Source organism: Amphibalanus amphitrite, unplaced genomic scaffold (assembly GCF_019059575.1).
Source record: "Amphibalanus amphitrite isolate SeventyFive unplaced genomic scaffold, NRLGWU_Aamphi_draft 001698F_arrow, whole genome shotgun sequence".
NCBI classification, from domain to species: domain Eukaryota; kingdom Metazoa; phylum Arthropoda; class Thecostraca; order Balanomorpha; family Balanidae; genus Amphibalanus; species Amphibalanus amphitrite.
Window position 1 is genome coordinate 69,987 of NW_024883191.1, and position 20,821 is coordinate 90,807.

Here is a 20,821-nt window from a genome sequence, read left to right on the forward strand (position 1 = left end):
CACCTCGCGGCCATGTAGAGAGTATAGGTGGGCGCCAGTTTGAACTGCAGGCTGCTCGGGTCGAGCCGCGTAATGACGGCCCGCAGGAAGGCGTCCTCGGTCTCCTCTCTGAACTCGAGCACGGCCGGCAGGATCGGGTCGCTGCCCCGCCGGAAACTGGCGTAGTTGTTCGACCTGATGGACACACAGCAGCGGCGTCACGTTTAGATGCACATCAGTACAAATGGCACATAAACAACATAAATAATTACATAATGTAATTTGGGCATGGGCCGAAACACTATCATGAATGTAACAAAGTTATGTCAAAACAAACAGCAGAGACAGAACAACGTATCCCTACACCTTTGCCCATAACCATCCTTTATTTCTACGTAATCAACGTACTGATAACCATGCAATAACAACATCGGATTTATCACCGACAGCGCACGACTTTCTGTGATCAGGAAACGTCGATATCCGAGCGGCTTCATCAACAGCGTTCATCGGCTATTTTCGGCTAAATGGATGTCGCATTGCATCACGCTCGCGGCCTAATCCTTGCCAGATGAAACCGAAACCGAAACGATATCTGGGATCATAGGCAAAATATGACAGACATCTGACAAAGCTCCAATTACTTAGAGCCGACATCCTGTCCAGCTAATCCAGGCATACTCACTCATCACGGGTCACGGGTGGCACGCTATTGATTATACCCCAATACCTGGTCACCAGGTAGCCAAGGTGCGGGACCAGACTGTCTGACTGTATCCGTCCGCGACCTTACCACTCGTCCTCCGTTGTCCGAGCGTTGTGCGACCCTTTCCCATTATCAACTGTCAGGCAGACAGACAGAACAGACAACTGTTTGCGATTCCCTGACATGATTGTCGTAAGACATTGCGTGATCACTGCCTAAGCAAAGCCCACTTTCTTACCGTCTGACCCGACTCCTTACCTTCTCTCAGACTGCCGTCTGCCCTCTCTTCCCTCTCCGTTCGACCGCTCCAACATACCCTTCGTTTCCTACCGTCTGCCCTACTCTTTACCCTCCATCCAAGCACCGACTGCCGTCCGGTTCCTGTCAGCTGACCCCACACATTACATCCCATCCGAGAACTGACTTCCTACACTTTGCCGCTGTCTGGACACTGACCCCACACATTATTTTCCATCCGACCACTGTATGTCCATTTATTTCCTACCGTCTCATCCAACTACCTAACTTCCACCTGACCCTTGACTGGCCTCTGGTGTCGTCTCTGTTTGAACTATGGTGTCTCAGACTAGCCTCTGGTGTCTCTGGTCCTCTGATCCCACTTCTCACCTTCCATCTGACCGCTGACTCGCCGTCTCCTCTCTGTACCGGTGTCTCTGACTGTACTCTGGTGTCTCTGACTGGACCCTAACTTTACTAACCTTCCATCTGACCGCTGACTCGTCGTCTCCTCCCTGTCCTGGTGTCTCTGACTGCCCTCTGACCACCTCTTACCTTCCATCTGACCGCTGGCCGGCCGTCTCCTCTCTGTCCCGGTGTCTCTGACTGGCCGTCGATCTTGTCTCCACGTTGCCAGCTACATCAAACGTCGTCTCCATGCTGTTGCGGCGGCCAGGGTCGTGGCTACGACAACGAACGAAAAGCGGTGCGGTTACTGCACTGGGCAGGTGCTAGGGGACACTCAAGGGAGCACTGGGGACGTGACAATACAGCCCAGGCGCACGATATGTAGCGTAATTGCATGTCACGCAGCGGTACAAAGCTGGGTCTCTTGAGGGAGGTCTAGCAGCCAGGTAAAACACGCACAGGCCACGGCTAAATAGAAGCAATTCACTAAAACAGCATTTGGTGAAAACATGCATGCAATCGACATCGCATAGTGCATGTGATGGTACTGGAAGCATTTATATGGCATTCGTGCTCGTTCAAAAAGCGGAACGGATACATGATAAATCATTGAAACATTAAAACACGCCGAACCCTCCGCTACGGCATACACGTGGGAACCATACAGAAACAGTTAAACACTATGCACCATCACCACACCAATGCGCTGTAATGCACCGTTCACTGTACTTCGCCTTCTGATAACTTACAGTACACACTGCTTGCATCTCCACATAAAACAATATCACAGAGCAATCAACCACATTGTATCTTCCCCACTAACACAAAGAAAACACATTCTACCATCACGCATTCACCCCATTGTTACCTACCAAACGAAACAAACCCTACACGGCGGGTGCCCGCTCAGTCGGGGCACCGCCCACCGGTACCGGTGGGCGGTGCCCATCGGCGGCACCAGCATTACACCACTGCACAGACCACTCAACACAGCAGTAAACGAACGGACGGCATTCCCGCAAAGTGGACTGGCCTGATCACATTACAGGTTACCGCCCTGGGGCTGTGGGGGAGGGGAGGGAGACGGGAGGAGTGACGGGAAGATTCCCCTGGGAGGGAGCGGAGAGGACTAGCCTTCGCCATGTGGATGTGGGCAGCGAAATATGAAAACGTGTGTCGCGATGCAGACGATAATGAGGGATGACGGGACGATCCTTCGAAGCTTGCTTACGAACGTTCACTACACTGCACAGTACACACCAATGCGCCTTGCACACGTCACTTGGCTAGTCAGTAGTCACGGCTCACAGAAGACGTCCACAAGCCTTCAAATACGCTACACTATCTGCCACGATTCTATGAAACCCATCATCACTCCAAAACTCAACTTCGACACTAAACATGCATCGCTTGCATGCTAGGCTGAACACAAAACTACACAAAGTCACGCTCATGCACAGCTGACATACAAACAGACCCAAACATTCGAACAAGCGTCAGCTCCTCGTGGCACCCACCTCTCAGCGTAGCTCTCGTTGTGGCCGCGGCCTGACTCTCGGCGCCCCCTAGGACGCTGGTGCGCCTCGTGCGCCGGGTCCAGGAACCGGAACCGGTACACGCGCCCGAACTGCACCACACAGCCGTGCTGCAGATAAAAGGGGGAGAGGGTAGGATTAGAAAGAGGGCGGGCGGTGTTAGGAAGGAGCGGATACCGTCATACCCGGAGACAAAAGGGGAAGGAACGTCGCTGTTTATTTAGGAAGCGTGTTGCTATTTATAGGAGTGATTAAGCGAGCAGCATTAGTAATTGCTCTGTCATTGTTTTCGATGGGTATCACGTTGGATTGGAAATACCAGTTGGATAAGAAGTAACGAGATGAAAAGTGCTCAACGTTCAAAGACACCACTCGACTCGACGATGTCCGATGACTCGACAAACTTTTTCCAGGACCCGTCAACAGCTTACCACGTCCCCCATGCTAAGCCCACTCTTCACACACTTCCTAACACACAGCACGACACAGCGATCACTGGCTCGGACCGCTGGCGGCTCTCTCCGGTCGGTGGCCGATCTGGGACCATCTGTCGCGCCTGGGCCGATCATCAATGAGTCAGAGTGTGACCAGCTGCCGCCCCCACGGTCAGCGTGATAGCCACCCCGACCCTCCGACCCCGAGAGAGCCTGACACCGGCCGCACACACACGCATACAAACGCGGCAGTAACGACCACCTGCGGCACCACTCACTGACCGTCAGTAGGTGTACTGAGTGTGTCCCGAAGTGCAGGTCAGTACCAGTAGGGCTCTCATGTTCTTGTACATGTTTCGATGGTCGGATGAGGAAGTGTAATAATCCGGCATTCCTGCATTATGTATTTATGTTTGTCTTTTTCACGCAAAAAGTGAAATCATTGCTAGACAGTCTAGGCATGGGTAGCCAGCAGTTACCCATTCCAAGCATTTACAGAAGGCACGGGCGATTTCTACTCACTGATTCAGGTGTCGACTATTGGTGACATTAACTCGTCAACAGTTATGATTCATTCGTGTTTTTTCACGCGAGGGGTTTATCAGGGTAGATCAACAAAACCGTACCCGTTTGAATCAGGTGCATTGAATCGAAATTTGAATGTTTCAGGCATATAGCGGACAGTGGCGGCGGAAGGTAATTTTGGATGGGGGTGCAAAGTTTTCTCGAGGGGCCCCTCTGGAAGTTTGGGCCCCCCTTCATTTTTTTAGTGATTATTATTGATTTATGAAAAACGAAGATTTTGGAAAACTATCCCCATACACACACTACCTACCTATCTCAAATAATGAAAGCATAAAGAAGCAAATGCAGCTAGTTTTTATCGGCTAATCTTTTAGTCTACCCACCACCCGCAGCGTCTCAAACCACTTTTCTGGATCCGCAGTGGACCATTGAGGGCCCTACGAGACCGTTCCAAGAATTGACCGTGTTTAGAAGCCCCTTGGAAACCGACCACATAGAGACTCCGCCAGAGACCTACATGACTCCCCAGACTGAATGAGCCCTCCGATCAGGGTCGGTCCCTTAAAAGTTGCTGAAGGTTTCAGAAGGCAGTATAGGCTCGAAAGTCTTTTGAGGGCTCTCAGAAACCGGCATCGGACCCCAAAAAGCCTGTATGGAGGCCCTCCAAAGCCGGGATGGAGGCCACATGAGCCAATGTTTAGCCTAAAGAGCCGGTATGGAGAACTGAATAGAGGAAAGGGGTCTCAGTGGGGCCTTCAGGGGCAAGCGTTTGAGCCTAAAAAGTATGCGTGGGGTCTTACAGGCAGGTAGACCCCTCGAGTATGCACGGGGTCCCAGGAGCTCGCGTGTGAGCCCAAATATTCGGCTGGCGGCTACTAGAACCAGCATGGGGATTCTTAGAAGCCGCTTAGACCCACATTTCACGGGTCATGAGTCCCAAGAGTCGATGTAGGGGCCATAAAAGCCGGTGTAGGGCCCATGGCCCCATAAGTTCCGACATTGAGACTCTCAGAGGCCGGCGACGGGGCACCAAGAGCAGATAAAGTGCCTCAACAAGCCGACATGGGGACTGAGAATCAGTGTGGAATTCCAAGAGCCTGCGTGAGCTCTCAGAGACCTTCGTATTTCGTAAGGTCCACAAAGGTCGTTGGGTCCTCTGAATCTGAACTCTGCGGGGCCCTCAGAGGCTAGCATGTCACCTGGCACCTGCCTGCGTTGAGTTGAGACCCTCCGAGGCCGTCGTAGGGTTCTTCAGAGGCCAGCGTTGGCCCTTGAAGCCTTCGTTAGGCCCTAGAAGCCGTCAAGAGGACTCTCAGAAGTCAGAGGTCAGCATGGCCCCTAGAGCCTGCCTGCATCGAGGCCCTCAGAGGCCGTCGTGGGGCCCTCAGACGCCAGCGTGGGCCTTTGGAGCTTGCGTTGGGTCTAAAAGACCATCGTGAGGGCCCACAGAGGTCGTCGTCAGGGCCCTCAGCCCCTCAGGGACCGTCCTGGGGTCCTCAGAAGTTGTTGTGAGGGCCCTTAGAAACCTTCGAGAGGATCATCAGAGGTCGTTGAGGGTCCTTGGCCATAGTGAGGGTCTTCATGGGCCCTCAGATACCTTTGCAGGGCTCTCAGAGGTCTTGGTAAGACCGCTAGAGGCCATCGTTAGGGTCCTCAATAGACCGCTGCAGGGCTCTCAGATGCCAGCAGCCTGGTTGTGTTGGGGCCCTCAGAGGCCGTCGCTGGGCCGTCTGAAGCCAAATGGGCCCTCGGACTTGAGTTGGGTCTAGGACCGTCACGAGGGCCTTAGAGACCGTCATAGAGGCCCTCAGAGGCCAGCGGGCCCCTGGAGTCCTGTGGGACCCTCAGCGGTCGTCATGAGGGCCCTTAGTGGTCGTTATAGGGCCCCAGGGGACAGAGGTCGCCGTGAGAGCCCTCAGAGATCATCGTAAGGGCCCTCAGAGGCCGTCATAGGGGCCCTCAGAGGCCAGCGGGGCCCCTGTAGTCTCCTTGGGGCCCTGGAGTCTCTGTGGGACCCTCAGCGGTCGTCATAAGGGCCCTTAGTGGCCGTTGTAGGGCCCCAAGGGACAGGTCGTCGTGGGAGCCCTCAGAGATCGTCATAAAAGGGCCCTCTGAGGCCGTCGTGGGGGCCCTCAGATGCCGCATGGAGCACCAAACGCGGCTTGGGACACTTCTAGCCGGTGTGGGGGCCCCAAAGACTAGCATGGGGCACTCCTGGCCATAATTGGACATCCCGGATATCAGTGTTCGTTTCCCGATCACTGGTTTTCAGGAGAAAATGTATTGGATGGTGCGACGGGCCCCTTGTACGGATTTTGGGGGTGCAAAAAGATATGTTTGCACCCCCATGTTTTTCGATGGGGGTGCAGCTGCACCCCCCGCACCCCCTATTCCGCCGCCACTGATAGCGGAGATAATCCAGGGTCATTCATCCACAGGTAATCTACAGCGGGGTATCGGGGCGTCGATAGGTCAGCTAAGCATGACGTCACAGCAGTGACGTCACGCTCAGCGACCTATGACACAAAGCTGCGTTGCCATGACAACCTCAAATCTAGTGCCATTACGAATGCGAGACACACTAACAAGATTCGAATAACCATTGATCGCACATCGTCCGTTCTATCTCCTGGCAACCAAATGCTTTCAAGGCGCGTCCACATCATATTGATCAACGAATTCACAGAAATATGTGGCAAACAACCTCTCTCGTGCACCTCAATAGAATCTTGGCATCAAATCGAAACGGAGATAGCAACTCTTGACATCCCTCCAATATCAGTCCTTCCATATTGTACTCGTATCTTTACTGTTTACATTAAATCAATACATCTGTGGATAGCTGTCCCCTCCGGAGACCGACACAAATTAATCAGCCGCCGGATCCTGACTATTGACTAATCTGGTAAAACCGGCTCGGGTCGGCCAGATCGACGGCGTTATTGTGTTCCGCTCACGGAACCTCTCTGTGCCCTCTGAGAATCGAACGGTCGAACAGCGCAGCTGGGGCGCGTCAGGCATCAGCTGGTATTGGGGAGACATCGTCAGAAAGTCCCCCCGGTGGACGGACAGAAGGAAATTAGACAGGGGTGAGAGGAGATGGGCGAGTAGCGCCGGGGGTCGCAGGTACGCAGCCTCTGACAATGGCTGAACGCTTGAACAACTGGCGTCTGACAGCTCTGTTAAGCATCAGGAAACTAAAGAAATTATCTTCCCCATATCTTTCCGTGCCAGACAGCGTGGTGATAGTCTTTTTTTACATAGCTGACTGTGATTGCAGTGTGTGTGTCAGCTGTAGTTAGTGTAGTGTGTCTGTAGTGTCGTGAGCCCGTAACTCCATTTCGCACCTACAACAGCCTATCTCACATCCCTCCCACTATGGTCTCTCCCGGTCCGAACCTGTAGTATGGTGGTCTGTTTACGTCTCTCCGTACCTGTAATATGGTAGTCTGCCCGAGTAGTAAAGTAATCTTGGTCTGCCCCCCCGTACCCCCCCCCCCCCCCCCCAGTATGGTGGTTAGCTGATACATCCCCCGTACCTGCAGTGTGGTGGTTAGCTGAAATCTCCCCGTCCCTGCAGTATGGTGGTTAGCTGATACATCCCCCGTACCTGCAGTGTGACGGTCTGTTGATATCTCCCCAGTCTGCATTATAGTGGTCTGTTTACGTCTCCCCGTGTCAGCAGTATGATGTTCTGCTGATCTATCTCCCTTACCTGCAGTATGGTGGTCTCGTACACCCGCTGTCCGTTGACGTAAGTCTCGGCCTCCCGTCCACACGGAGTCACCGTCACTATACCCTCCGTGTGGGCGATGACGCAGTGGCGCGGGTGCACGTTGTGGCCCGCCAGCTGGAGACACTGGCCGCCCGCCTGCGGAGAGCGCTCCGACCCGACCTCCGTAACATTCAGACGCAGGCTGTACCGTCTGAGGAGACAGACAAGACAGAGGGGTTAGATGGTGGGCAGGCTGTGCCGACTGCCAGGCAGAGACAGATAGAGATATGTGGTGGGGCAGGCTGTAACGTATCAAGACCGTAAAAAATACCGTAAATACCGTCTGGGAAGCAAGAAGCCGGCTTAGGTAAATAACTAATAGATAAAGACACAAAATGTTTAAAGACAGTCCCGGTAGCATCGCACACTACATCCAGCGCTGGATGCATTCATGGAAGACTAAGGCATGACACTAAAACACCAATAGTAACTTTTATGTCAATGTTTACACCAATGTTTACTTTTATGTCTATATCTACAGCAACGTTAGAAATGTCTCGCCACCCACCACCACCCTATAAAGTGGCACGGGGGACATTCACAGCAATAACTCTGTTACGGGCGATAAACAGTGCATGTTCCCACCCTCCCAAAGAAACACATAGTACTCCAGATGGCACCCCGCGGAGCGACAACCGGCCTCTTATATCCGTGGGAGCCGGGCTGCCGGCAGCAGCAGCAGCAGTGCACACACCCACCGCGCCGGCCGACACGCTGCCAGACAGGCGTGTTTGTGCAGAAAGTTTGTTCTGCCCCCGCCAACCGACAAATGATCACCCGGCCTCCCAGCGTGTCAACGTCAATACACCGTCAGGCGGGTCATGGTAACGAACTCTGGCAGTCGGCGTTAACATTCGTAATGGTTTGTCTACAGCTACAAACTAATCTGCCCAGGTAGTGTGACGCTCTTCCAAACCCTCCCACCACAACTCTCAGTCATTCACCTACCAGGAGCCTGGTGGCGCTCCTTCAAACCCTCCCGAGCGACGCTCCACCCCTCCCCCTAAAGAGGCGTTTCTCCAAACCCTCCCCTCACCAATGCGGCGCTCCACCAAACCCTCCCCTCACCCTCCCTTTCGTCACCTACCTAGGAGCCTGGTGGCGCACGTCCGATCCATCTGCGTTCAGTTCGAGCAGGAACGGCAGGCTGGCCTCGTCCGTTCCCCGGTAGCTATGGTCCACCTCAGACGGCGTCGACGGCTGGTTGGGCAGCTTCTTCCTCTTCCTCGGCTGGTAGTCGTTGGGCCGCCGGCGCACGTGGAACATGATGGAGCCTGCGGACGGCGGGTCGGCGGTCAGCACGGGTTGGACACCCTAACAGGCCGGCAGACACACTCACGGCGCGGCCGGCGCAGCGGCGGGCGGCTGTCGGATCGGGTTCCGATAATGATGGCACCGCCCGATTGTTGTATTGATGTGGGGGACAATCGGGTCCCGATCGTTATTTCTGTTTGAAGACGTTATTGGGCCTGACGGGGTGGTCGCAGGCGCTCGGCACGGTTCACACACGACCTTTCAATTATTTGTTACAAAGTATTCTCCACAACATAACTAAGGTTCAGCACTCACCGTTCACTACGGATGCTCACCACCCACTGCCCAGCGTCCACCGAACACCGTCCACCGTCAACCGTCTAACATTCACTGTCCACTGTCCAGTGTACTGTCCACCGACCACACTGTCCACCGTTCACCGTATAACACACACTGCTCAACGTCTGCTATCCACTGTCCACCGACCACCATATAACACACACTGCTCAACGTCTGCCGTCCACTGTCCACCGACCACCATCCACCGTCCAACGTCCACCGTCCGCGCACACTCTCAGCACTGCGATCACCGCTCGTTGGATCGACTCGGTCCAGAGATGATCGCGTGAGCCGTCCATGGCGTGCAAACTAAGCCAAACAGCTGATGGCGCGGGGCAGGCGCGCGCGCGCGCGCGGGCACGCTCGACCATTGTTAGGCTGTGCGGTGGCTGGTGGGCGGCGCCGGCCGTAGAGACAGCACCGGCCGGCCGACGACGGCTATCGAGTGCCAATCGCCGACGCCCTCGCGCTCTGCACCGTCCAGGGGGGCGCCGAGGGGAGGTGTAATACAGGTAACAGGAGGAGCACGGGTGTCCGAAGCTGAGGCAGAGGCGATGACTGCATGGGCGCAAGAAGTAAGAGTTGTAAAGGCGATACTTGTAAAAGAGCATTTAGCAACCGATGTTAATGTAATATCAGTTGCAGTCAAGCATACGCAGGACAGTTTGACGGCGCGTGTCCCTTTCCAATGACAGCGATCACGGCAAGACCGTCATGGCATGCCCAAAATTGTGGGCGCGAGGAACCAGTGCACCTACAAAGTTTTCGCCCGCCTGTCAAGCAAGCGAACCGTCAGCACGGTAAATGTAGAGTAGCTTGCGTGCGTGCGAGTTTGAGTGCGTGAGCGGTCAGCTTTTGTGCGCGTGTATACCTGCCAGCCCCTCATCATTTGCACTTGACAGGAATTATTGAGCGACTACTCACTGGGACAATTTATCATGCAACAAGAGTCCCTCCTAATAAAATTGAGAAAGAGCAGCCAAGAGGCAGCAGGAGACCAACGGCACCCATTGTTCATGGCGTCACGATTATTTACTCATAGCGTCATAGCGTCACATCCTATCCGCTCCCCTCTGATCGGTAAGTCACAAAACACGGTGATCAGCCGCGAACAGGGAGAGCAGCCGGCCCAAACAGGACACAGAATGGGGCGCACGTTCCACTTACAAAGGACCGGGGGCGCTCGCACGACGAACTTTGTATACATTTGGCATCGCACGCTCGACAGGACACGGTTACGGGTCTCTTCCGACACAAAACCGACAAGACCATGACATTGGCCGCGGGGGCGTTCCGAAACACATCAGATACTGATCACGGTTACGAGTTCCCTCCGACCTCCACCCGACGGCCGGCGGCCCGCGCTCCCCGATAGCCATCTGCTGGGGGATTCCCTATCACTGATGTCACCCATCTGATGTCAGAGGTGATTGTGGTAGGCGTGCGACCGGAGACCGGTGCTGAACCGGTTTACCGCTCAAAGTCTCAGATGTCGTCTTCGTCCACTTACAACGCTATCCTTTCTACATAACGTCATCAGAAGAAGCGAATAACCAAGATTATGCCAAAGTTCACGAAAACAGGATCGTGACCTCGGACAAGCTAACTACGAGACTAGCATGGTATTGATAATCAATATATTTCCTCGAAGCCTCTAATAACCGAATCTCCTTCGATGATGATAAAACTCAAGCTTCAAAAAAGAAGACACTAAAGCAACCGTTTAGTGCTGCAGAGCGCACGAAACTTTGCAACTTCAGAGAGACAGAAGCGTCGGTCCATTAAAACGGCAGAAACTCCGCCAAGCACTCCAACTTCGTCTAAACTCATCGACCGTCCTGTTCCCGGCCAGACTCAACACGGTTCGTCCCACGGGCGCGGTCCAAACTCGCAGAGCTGTGCGGGCTCACAGTGTTACAGATACACCCAGTGACGTCACCACAGTGACGTCACAGTGACGCCAGTGACGTACAGTGACGTCACTGGCGACAAACAGCGGCCGCCGGGGACAAACATACAGCACAGGGCACCGGCCGCCGCGCCGCGGTATTCGGATAACAGAGCTAACCGGGGCAAGATAATAGAGTTCACTGGACCGGATTCGTCGGTGAGGGATGAGGGGCAGCTCCCGCAGCTGAATGAGTCGGCCCGATGTTCAATAATTTGTGTAAATAGAGGAGGCTTGGAGATGAGGAAGCCCTATAGATAAATGTAGAGTTTGGATGTTTCGTGGCAGTCAATGGAAACACACTTGGTAGCATGCAAGCCAGTCACTAATCTTCTGCGTGACTGCCTCGAGCGTGCCTGTTCCGTTCAACACGATGAGCTACAAATCATTCTGGCTTCAACGCTATACGATTGGCTCCTGCTCCCGCCCACAAGTAGCGCATGTCACCAATGGAATACACTTATCGTTATTGTCATCAACCAATTTCCCTACCAAAACCTCCCACGATGCGAAATCGGTAGCTCGCGTCGTCACGGTCAATTACTCCCGACGCGTCCTCAGTCTCAGTCCCACGCCATTGGGTGACCTGTATGACCCCTACCCCTCCCCTCTGACCCCCTGACCTTCGGCTACCGCGGCCCAATGACGTGTCGCCGCAGTATTGAGCGCCGTCTCGACTACAAAGCCATCGTGACACCGTGATTGAATCTCTCCCAATCCCGGCCGGCCAGAGTCCCCTGTATACGACGCACGCTATACCAGACCCCGGCAATTAAGACGCTTCTCCTGCTGGCACGCAAACAAAGACGACGGAGCACAGGGTGGCAACAGGCGAGCCAGAGGCAAATGAGGTATGTCGGGGCCGGGGCAAAGGCCGTATGCAGTGGCGTGCCATATATGGAATGAAGCCTCGGCTAAGTGGAGAGGAAATTGCGATACTAATGGTCCGAATAATGAAAACAGGACGTTACCATCTAGAATATCTAAATGACAAAGCTGCAAGTAATCAAGTGGCAACGCGAAATCGATGCCCATGGAAACACACAAGCCTAACCTGATAGGCTGATAGGCTCAACATGGAAACACACAAGCCTAACCTGATAGTGATGAGCCGACTCAGCTGCTAGGACCGTTCAGCCACACCACTCACTATTGCCGACTGGGACCACAGACAGTCCGACAACCAGTGTTCCGTGCGGCACACAGCACGCAGGGCGCCCACCGCTCCCAGCAGTACTGACGGCGCGCGAACGGCACACGCCACTGTGCGTTCCCCCCCCCCCCCCCTCCCCCGACCCCCGGCCCGCCCCCATGGTGTGATATACGGGCGGAGGGTGCCGGCATGCGCCGATGTGAGGGCATTCACAGCTCATACACGGCACGAAACTGGCACAGACGACACAATGCCATATGTCGGACTGCGAGCTGGGACGGAACAGGCATCGGGGCACGGCGGGGCACGGCAGGGCAGGGGCAGGGTGGGGCACGACAAGGCGGGGCGAGGCAGGGCAGGGCAGGGCAGGGGTAGGGTGGGGCATGACAAGGCGGGGCGAGGCAGGGCGAGGCAGGGCAGGGCAGGGCAGAGCAGAGTAGGTATAGTCGACTACAGAATGATGTTCCACTTTTCACAGGCAATTATTTGCCTGGAGTTGTAGGCTGTGCCGCATCACACGGACTGAGTTCACAAATTAACACGCGCACCGACAGGGGGGGGGGCGGATATCCGCCCACCCCCCTGAGGTTTTTCGCAAATAGCGGGAAAACCGCGGCGCGTAGCGCCGCGAAATTTGGTACGACTATTCCCTCATCAATTTTACACAAGGTGTGCAAGTTTGAACCTCCCAACTTTTAAGGTCAGGTCACCAGGTCACTTTGAATGACCCAACCTCAAGTCACTTTTTTGCAACTTTGTCACCGTGCCAGAGCTACAGTAGATGTCGGAATCCTTTGAAAGTCGCAGGATGTTATAAGGTCATTAGTAGCCACAATTTGTATATCTCGGAATTTTGATATCGGTGACCTAAGGTCAGGTGAATTTCGCGACCTCCCCATTATAAGTCAACGAGGGAAAAATCAACTCCCTGTTTTTACCACTAAAACGGGTCGGAATGGCCCCATATACCATATATTAACCCGCGCCGGGCCGGTGCTCTGAGATTCCGCGCCAGGCCGGGGGGGGGGGTCTGAACACCCCCCCCCCTTCTAACTCGGCTCCTGGGCCACGTAGCGACACGCGGTAAGCGGCAATCGAAAGAACGTCCAAAATAAGGACGAAAACACTTCGGTCATTTTTTGGGTCAGGTCAAAGGTCAGGTCACCAGAGGTCACCAAAGGTCAAATGTCCACTATTTCAACATTTTGGAAACTGCCAACGGCTATCTCGGGAACCGATAGAGCTACAGCGCCGCGGAAAAGCGCATTCGATAGCCCTTTTACAGACCTTTCTGAGTGATGTTCTCAGATTTGACCTCAGGTCAACGGTTTAGCCTCCAGGGGGCAAAAACTCCAAAAATAGCCGTTTTTACGAAAAACGTTTTTTCGGCAATAACTTTTGACTCAAATAAGTCATGACATTACTTTTGCCACCATCGTGTTCCTCTCGTCGAGGCGCGTCGAATGAACTATAATTTGACCTTGAAAGGTCAACTTGAAAATTTGACCTCAGGTCAAGGTCATGACCTGACCGGAAAAGGTCATGTTGCATATCAGTCGATCCGCAACGTCGAGCCGAACACATCTAAGGCGTTTTCAGCGCTCTAGCACGTCTCTATCAGAAGTTATTAGCGAAAAACTGTTAGATTCTGTTCGTGACCTGAGATGACCTCGGGGACATAACGAGGGGTCACAGTTGCCATTTTCCGGTTCAGTGAGTCCATTTTACCTACATCTCGATGTTTGAGAGTGTCTAGAATAACGTTCGTGCAAAACAGACGCTTTTCAATTTTCTCCCATTGACTTATAATGGAGAGGTCGCAAAATTGACCTGACCTTAGGTCACCGATATCAAAATTCCGAGATATACATTTTATAGATAATGTTGCTCTAATCAATCGCTGAAAGTTTCAAGGCAATCGATCAATCGGTATAGCTATGACGAGCATTCTTATTTTTTCTGAGGTGAGGTCACTTGGCGTGACCTGGTGACCTGACCTAAGGTGACCTGGGTCTGAAATTTTCACAACATGTGCGGAAAAGATGCACAAACAGGTGTGCCAAAAACGGCGGCGCTCCGCGCCGCCGTTTCTGAGATATCTGCGAAAAACCGCAGGGGGGGGTGTTCAAACACCCCCCGGCCCGGCGCGGGTTAAGTTTCATATACGATCAACCTTCACTACCTTGAGGTCTGTTTTGCTGTTGGGCAGCTGTGAGGTCATGTGACGACGACGTCATCAAAGGTCACCAAAGGTTTTTTGCCAATAACTCCGTACAGAAACAAGATACAGCCGCGCGGATGGTCTCATTGTGTTCAGCTCGTCAACACGCATCGAATGATATACATGATGACCTCGAGGTCACGTGACCTGAGGTCAACCTTTGACCTTGACCTTTCGAGGTCAACTTATATATCATTCGATGCGGATTGACGAGAGGATCAGATGCTGCCCTTAGTTTGTTCCTATCTTGACTAATTCGAAAGTTATTCGAGAAAAACTCTCCATATCTAGCGCCACCATTTTGACTTTTTCGACCCCTGTGACGTCATCTTTGACCTGACCTAAAAATGACCTTAGTAAAAATTGTAGACCTTGACCGTGCGTAATGCGTATCTTATGCCGTTTACCGCTTGTCGCTATCTTGCTTCGTTCTCGAGATCTCAGGGGGGGGCGGTCATCCGCCCGCCCCCCCCCCCCCCGTCGGTACGATGTTGGCGCAGACCCCCGTCGGTGCGCGGGTTAAAGCTTTGTCCCAATGCACACAATCGACACGCTTAATTGCGTGATAAACGGCACAACTTAGCGCTCCGGTCAACTGATAGCTTCTGAGGAGTGGAACATCATTCTGTAGTCGACGACTATACAGGGCACGACAGCACAGAGCAAGGAACGGAAGGGAATGGCAAGGCAGGAAAGGAAAGAAAAGTACAGAACTGAACACAGAACTAACGTAATAATAAGAAGGGTGGAACACCATGGCACATGACAGGACAGGAAAGGACAAGACAGAACGATTGAAGACCGGGCAGGGCAGGGAAGGGTAAGACAAAAAGAAATATTGATTAGGTCAGGACAGAGAGGGACAGAACGGGTATTACGAGCTGGCAGAACAAGGCAGAATAGGAACGGGTAGAGACGGAGATACCAACCATACCATACCTACTGGCACATAATGAGCACACCGGACCAACTAAATCAGTGCTTCCTAGCCAAGTTACCGCACTAGACGGTAAACACGACAGCGTCGCCGTGTGCTACGACAGTGCGACGACAGCGGCGACCGAAGCGGGTCGGGTCGATTTCCGTCAGAGGAGCTGTTCGTTCGTCTCAGAGCAGAGGCGCTAGTGTCATATTATCTGCAACTGCCAATCTACTGGATCCAACTGCTGCCGGTCGTCACCGCCGTGCCTAGGTGTTCGCAAAAACGGATCTAATTGGATGAACGTAAGATCGAAAATGAGATTACTCGGTGTAATGTTGACGTCTGACATGCACAAATGGTAACCTATTGGAGCTATCTGTAATATCTTATGTATTGCGTTACACCCAAGACATCAAGCTAGGCTACCTTAAAGTAATTCGCGGTCCTAGGCAGAGAGGAAAGGAAAAAGAAGCTAGGGAAAAAACCAAAACAAGCCCCTAATTTAGGGGGATGTAGGGCAGATTCTTCATATTGCCAGAATGAGTTACAAAAATGAGCCAGATGTCGCAAACAAACACAGAACACTTGAACTGTTTGAATTGCAGCGGCAATAAAATATAAAACCAATTTCTTCAACAAAAAAAGGGCGAAATATCATGCTTCAATTAACTAGGAAAATGCACAAAAATGTGATACAACTCCGTCTCTGATGCGTGATGCCCCCAAAGGCAAGTGACCGATCCCCTCTCGAAAAAAGCTGGCGATGGGCACTCTGACAGCGGGGGGGGGGGGCAGAGTGAGCTCGATTCTTTAGTTACCGGAACGGCGAATGAAAAGGTGAACTTGCCGTCCGAGGCAGACAAAACGTCAGCAAGGACACAAGCAGCTCGCACACAAGATCTGACTGCGGTTTGTCATCCTGCCGCAAAGCGTGACCTAAAACTAGTTTAGGATGGAACACAGCTCTGAACATGGTTGCCGAGGATTTGCTCTGTCTGCAATCCTCGCCAGCTTGGCGAGGATTGCGCTCTGTCTGCGTGTCTGCGTTTTGACGCTCTGTCTGCGTCAAAAAGTTAAGTGTTGGCTGTTAATCCATTCTCAGTTGAAGTGCACCGATTTTGCGACGAAAATAGCACGCCAATCCAGCTCTTACCCAACGCACGACTACACCACAAACACCTACCATCTCCTAAGCAACAAACCCCCTCACCTCCCGGCTCCTCCCCATAACCCAGCAACCCTTGACGAGGAAACCATTAGGTGTTACAGTCCTCTTAAACATATGCGGGCACACCCGACAAAGCATCTAACCAATGCGCGGCTGCCTCAACCCCCATTCACTCACCGTACACCATGGCGGCTACGCCAGATCACTCGCTGACTACAACACTACGAGTGGGATGCACCGACTGTGCTCCTCTGGCTACGGCGCTGGCCACAGGGGCGGCCGGTGCGCCGGCGCCGCTGGGTCTCCCCCGACCCCCACCTCACGGCTGGTGCACCCGTGCCATCCCGTGTCCCCCCCCCCCCTCCGAGCAGAGGGGGGTAGGCTGCAGACGGCCGCTCGCAATTACAACACGAATATGTGGCAGTGGTCCAGGAGACAGGAGTCGGATTGCGTAGGAATGACGTGGTAGGAATAGAAAGGCGGGTCTAAGAATACCGAGATCCGAGATGGCAAACGTTCAAAACGACCGCGCCCGAATCCAAACAGAGGTCGCTTCGGGCTTGCGGACAACGTCAGTCAGCGTCCCACAGCTTACACAGATCGAAACTACTGTAAACCAGAACCCAGTGCGATTCACGGCTAGTTTCCCGATCGGTGACAAGCTAGAGATTTTTCGCAAACGAGGTTTCGCATCTTGTGCAACTGCTCCGGGTTCAGTCCATTTGAGAACATCCGCAAATGTTCCCGATCGACGAGCTAATAAAGGGATTTCGTCTGCTTAATTGACAACGTAAAACGATTAAGGAAAACTGGACGGTGTCAGATATTGTGGGAACTTGACTAAAAATGACATTATTCATCAAGGTCACAATGCATCGATTCACCCTCATCAAATCCATCGACCCCAACCTCAAGGATGTCACTTGAATCGCCATCAGCATTTAGTAGCACCTATCAATTACACACGAATTACTGCCAAACACTACCGTCCTGTCTGGCCACAGCCACTAAGAGATTCCCGCATATCTCTCCTACTACATAGTTCAAGCCCTGCATGCAGTGCCTCTCCCTCTCCTCCCTCAGGCTGCAGTTGGCTTCGTCCAAGTAGACCAAAAAAGGCGAGAACTGATGGCCGGCATCGACTCCATGATTACGAATCTACTCTACATTATACGTGAACTCGAGAATGCGTCAGAGGCAGTGGTCGGTCACAGTTGGAACGGTCTGCAGTGGAGCACTAGGGGACGTTGAGCACATTCCAACGCGCCTGCCTGCACATTCCTGCCTGTCGTCCCATAAGGGCGGGGGGCGTACTGCAAAACCGATAAGTGGGACGCCGGACCATCGGCGGACAAGCCCTGCAACTCACTATTCAATCACGACAGAAGCGATACGGTAGCGAATCGCAGGATCAGCGGAGGTAGCTGATAGTAAATCCTTATACAAACTACACAATACTATGACAGCTTACGCGTGTCTTTATCTGATACTATCAGGAACCACTCATATCCCTAACCAGCGCGCCAGTAGCCTATTCGCCCCTGCACACCACTGGTGGGAGGGGACCAAAACGCCCCGGTCCGCGGTGGTCAGTCACGTAGTCTGCGGCGTTCACAGAGAGTCACGTACCGAGGGGAGTGGCACAGCGCGGCGACCCAACCACTACATGGATACGAATGGTATGACTGTGGAAGCCAGTGGAGACCGTGCGGGCCAACTAAAGGCTAGACTAGATACGAATCGGAGAGACAGACCGAATGTAGGTGGACTCATTTCGGCGATACTTGTACCAGCAAACGCATCACACACTGCATATTGAGTTAGCCTCAACATCAATACATTCCCATCACCAGCGCTACACGGCACGTCCGCTTCTGTCGGATTGTTTTCGCTCTCCCGGGCACGTTGGATCCGATTCGAACGCGGATTTATTTCAAAACGTCACCCACGCTGAACAGTATCACATAGAGCCCGTGAACGAAACGGTGCGGTATTTCAGTGATTATGTAAGCGTTGAAAATAAAGCGTTGTTATGCAGCAGTGGCGGCGGATGTTCAATGAAATACCGATGTAGTATCGAGCTGCATTGGAATGTTTCATACATCCGTTATGACGTAAAGAAACGAACTGTTTGTTGCCTCGTCGGGAGGCATCTGTGGGTTGCAGGTAATTAATTCATAAAACCTGATGAAAACAATATGCGAATTCACTACACGGTCCAAGATTATGTAACAGACAATAGGAGATGTTGTGGGCGTACAGAACGATCAGTGCTCAACTAACTCCGAAGGCTGACGGGAAAAACGTATTTCCGCTCAATTTGTGCCCAACTGGCGGGCATTTCATGCCCGTTAGCGATCATACGTGAGCCCACGCTTCGCCTACAAGTCATTTCCGACCAAAAACTATGTTCATGTTCCAACTTTCCAAATTTCTTATGCGAGTACAGAATCAATAGGAGCTCCCACAACTGTTTAAGCCTATGACGTGGGTGAGTCGTAAAGGTCAAGATGGCTTCACCAATCGACGACAATCACCTGCAGATTAGACGACGGACTTCCTTTCTTAAGCTCTACATAAGCAATGCTTACCGCTCCTCCAACAGCATGTAACAAGTTGCAGAATGCAGCATCTGAATCTTAGGGTGCCCTTCTCGTTGACATTTCACCCGAACACTACATAGACGTGTCCTGGAGAATCCACTTTCGATAGCTGAACTGAGCGCTGTCGACAACTGAAGCACGCGCATGTGCCCAGTCATTAAAAGATCATACAGCGTGCAAATTTACATACCACCACTACCGCAGTCAACCCAACGTCGACTCCAAACCAAGCATTACATACACCAGCCACCGAGGCGGCAAGGAGCAGGACAGACGCACGTGACCGAACCGACGCATACTCCCAACAGGTCTCTCAACTTACCCAATAAACTTGTGCGCAACTCCGCCAATCAGCGAATCAACACACAGAGGAGAAGACTAACAATCACACCAGCATCTAAGAACGTTCGAAGTTGCTCACTTCTGCAGCGCGAAACGCACGCCGGCAACAGCGGGTCTGACTTCCAGAAACCATCGACTCGTCCTGGCGAGATTACTTTGGAGCGACCGATTCATAAGGTTTCCGTGACGCAATGCGAGCCAGTCGGCGCCGCAGCTGAAGCCAATATGAGCCTCACGGCCTCGGCTACTGAGCTTTCTCCAAACCATGGCTATATTAGATGAGCTAGTAACACCAGCAAGCATCAAGACCGACCGGAGCACATCATCGACCTACATAAAATCGCCGCAAGCTGAATGGCGTGTTACCATTTTAATTATCACCCTCTCATCCCGTGTAATATCCGCTACAACGAAATCTTCCTGGACCAGTGTAACCCTATTGACCGCTGAGGTTCTTCCTGATACCAATAAACCCTTGTAACATCGGTATGACTTTCAGAACGGTGCCGTATTCGTGAAAATTTGAATTTTTCGTTGAAGTGCAGACTTTGCAAAATCATTATTTGCATGACCTCTGCGTGGCCTTCGCGATCTATGTGTGCCCTTCCTAAGTCAGTGTGCCCATGCAGACGCCAATATGACCTGTGTGACCCTTAGCGTGCCCTCCTTGACCCCAGCAGTACTGACCGGGCGTGGGCGGGTGGTTGACCTTACTGAGCCGGTGTGACCCTTAGCGTGCCCTCCGTGACCCCAGCAGCAGACTGACCGGGCGTGGGCGGGTGGTTGACCTTACTGAGCCGGTGTGACCCTTAGCGTGCCCTCCGTGACCCAAGCAGTACTGACCGGGCGTGGGAGGGTGGTTGATCAGGATGGCCAGTGGACACTCATCGTCCTCCAGAATGTACTCGTTGTAAGGTCCCGTGGGCGCCCGGTACTCGCGGGTCTCCTGCTGCGGCTCCTGGGTCACCACCTGGGGAGGACGAGTGTACAGGGCACGGTCAGCGTCGAGATCGCCGGGAATACTTGATGAACGATAACTCCGAGGTGGTTTTCCTCCATCGGTACATAATACTGAACATATGATTGCGCTCGAGAGGCCTCATAAGCATGAGAGAATAAGAAAAATGAGAAAGCGTTTCCAATGAAATATTTCATGAGAAACAATTACGATATTCGCACTAAACTAAACCACCAGTTTAGGTGAATGCATTATAAAATTATGCTGCTTAAAAAACGGCATGAAGTTTGTAACTTCATGCCGTTTTTTTTTTT

General features: G+C 52.8%; 1 protein-coding gene across 2 annotated transcripts in view; it reads right to left on the bottom strand.

Moving 5' to 3' along the window:
• LOC122374707 (afadin-like) overlaps positions 1 to 20,821 on the bottom strand; it is a 44,378-nt gene that overhangs the window by 15,758 nt on the left and 7,799 nt on the right. For both annotated transcript variants that reach the window (XR_006255269.1, XM_043353625.1), the window contains exons 8-12: positions 20,393 to 20,519; positions 8,687 to 8,873; positions 7,540 to 7,750; positions 2,848 to 2,975; positions 4 to 174 (exon numbers count right to left, since the gene is read on the bottom strand). Coding sequence is in view for 1 of the 2 variants with exons in the window: in XM_043353625.1 (XP_043209560.1) it covers positions 4 to 174; positions 2,848 to 2,975; positions 7,540 to 7,750; positions 8,687 to 8,873; positions 20,393 to 20,519 (824 nt within the window). In the remaining variant the exon portion in view is untranslated. The remainder of the gene's footprint in view (positions 1 to 3; positions 175 to 2,847; positions 2,976 to 7,539; positions 7,751 to 8,686; positions 8,874 to 20,392; positions 20,520 to 20,821) is intronic.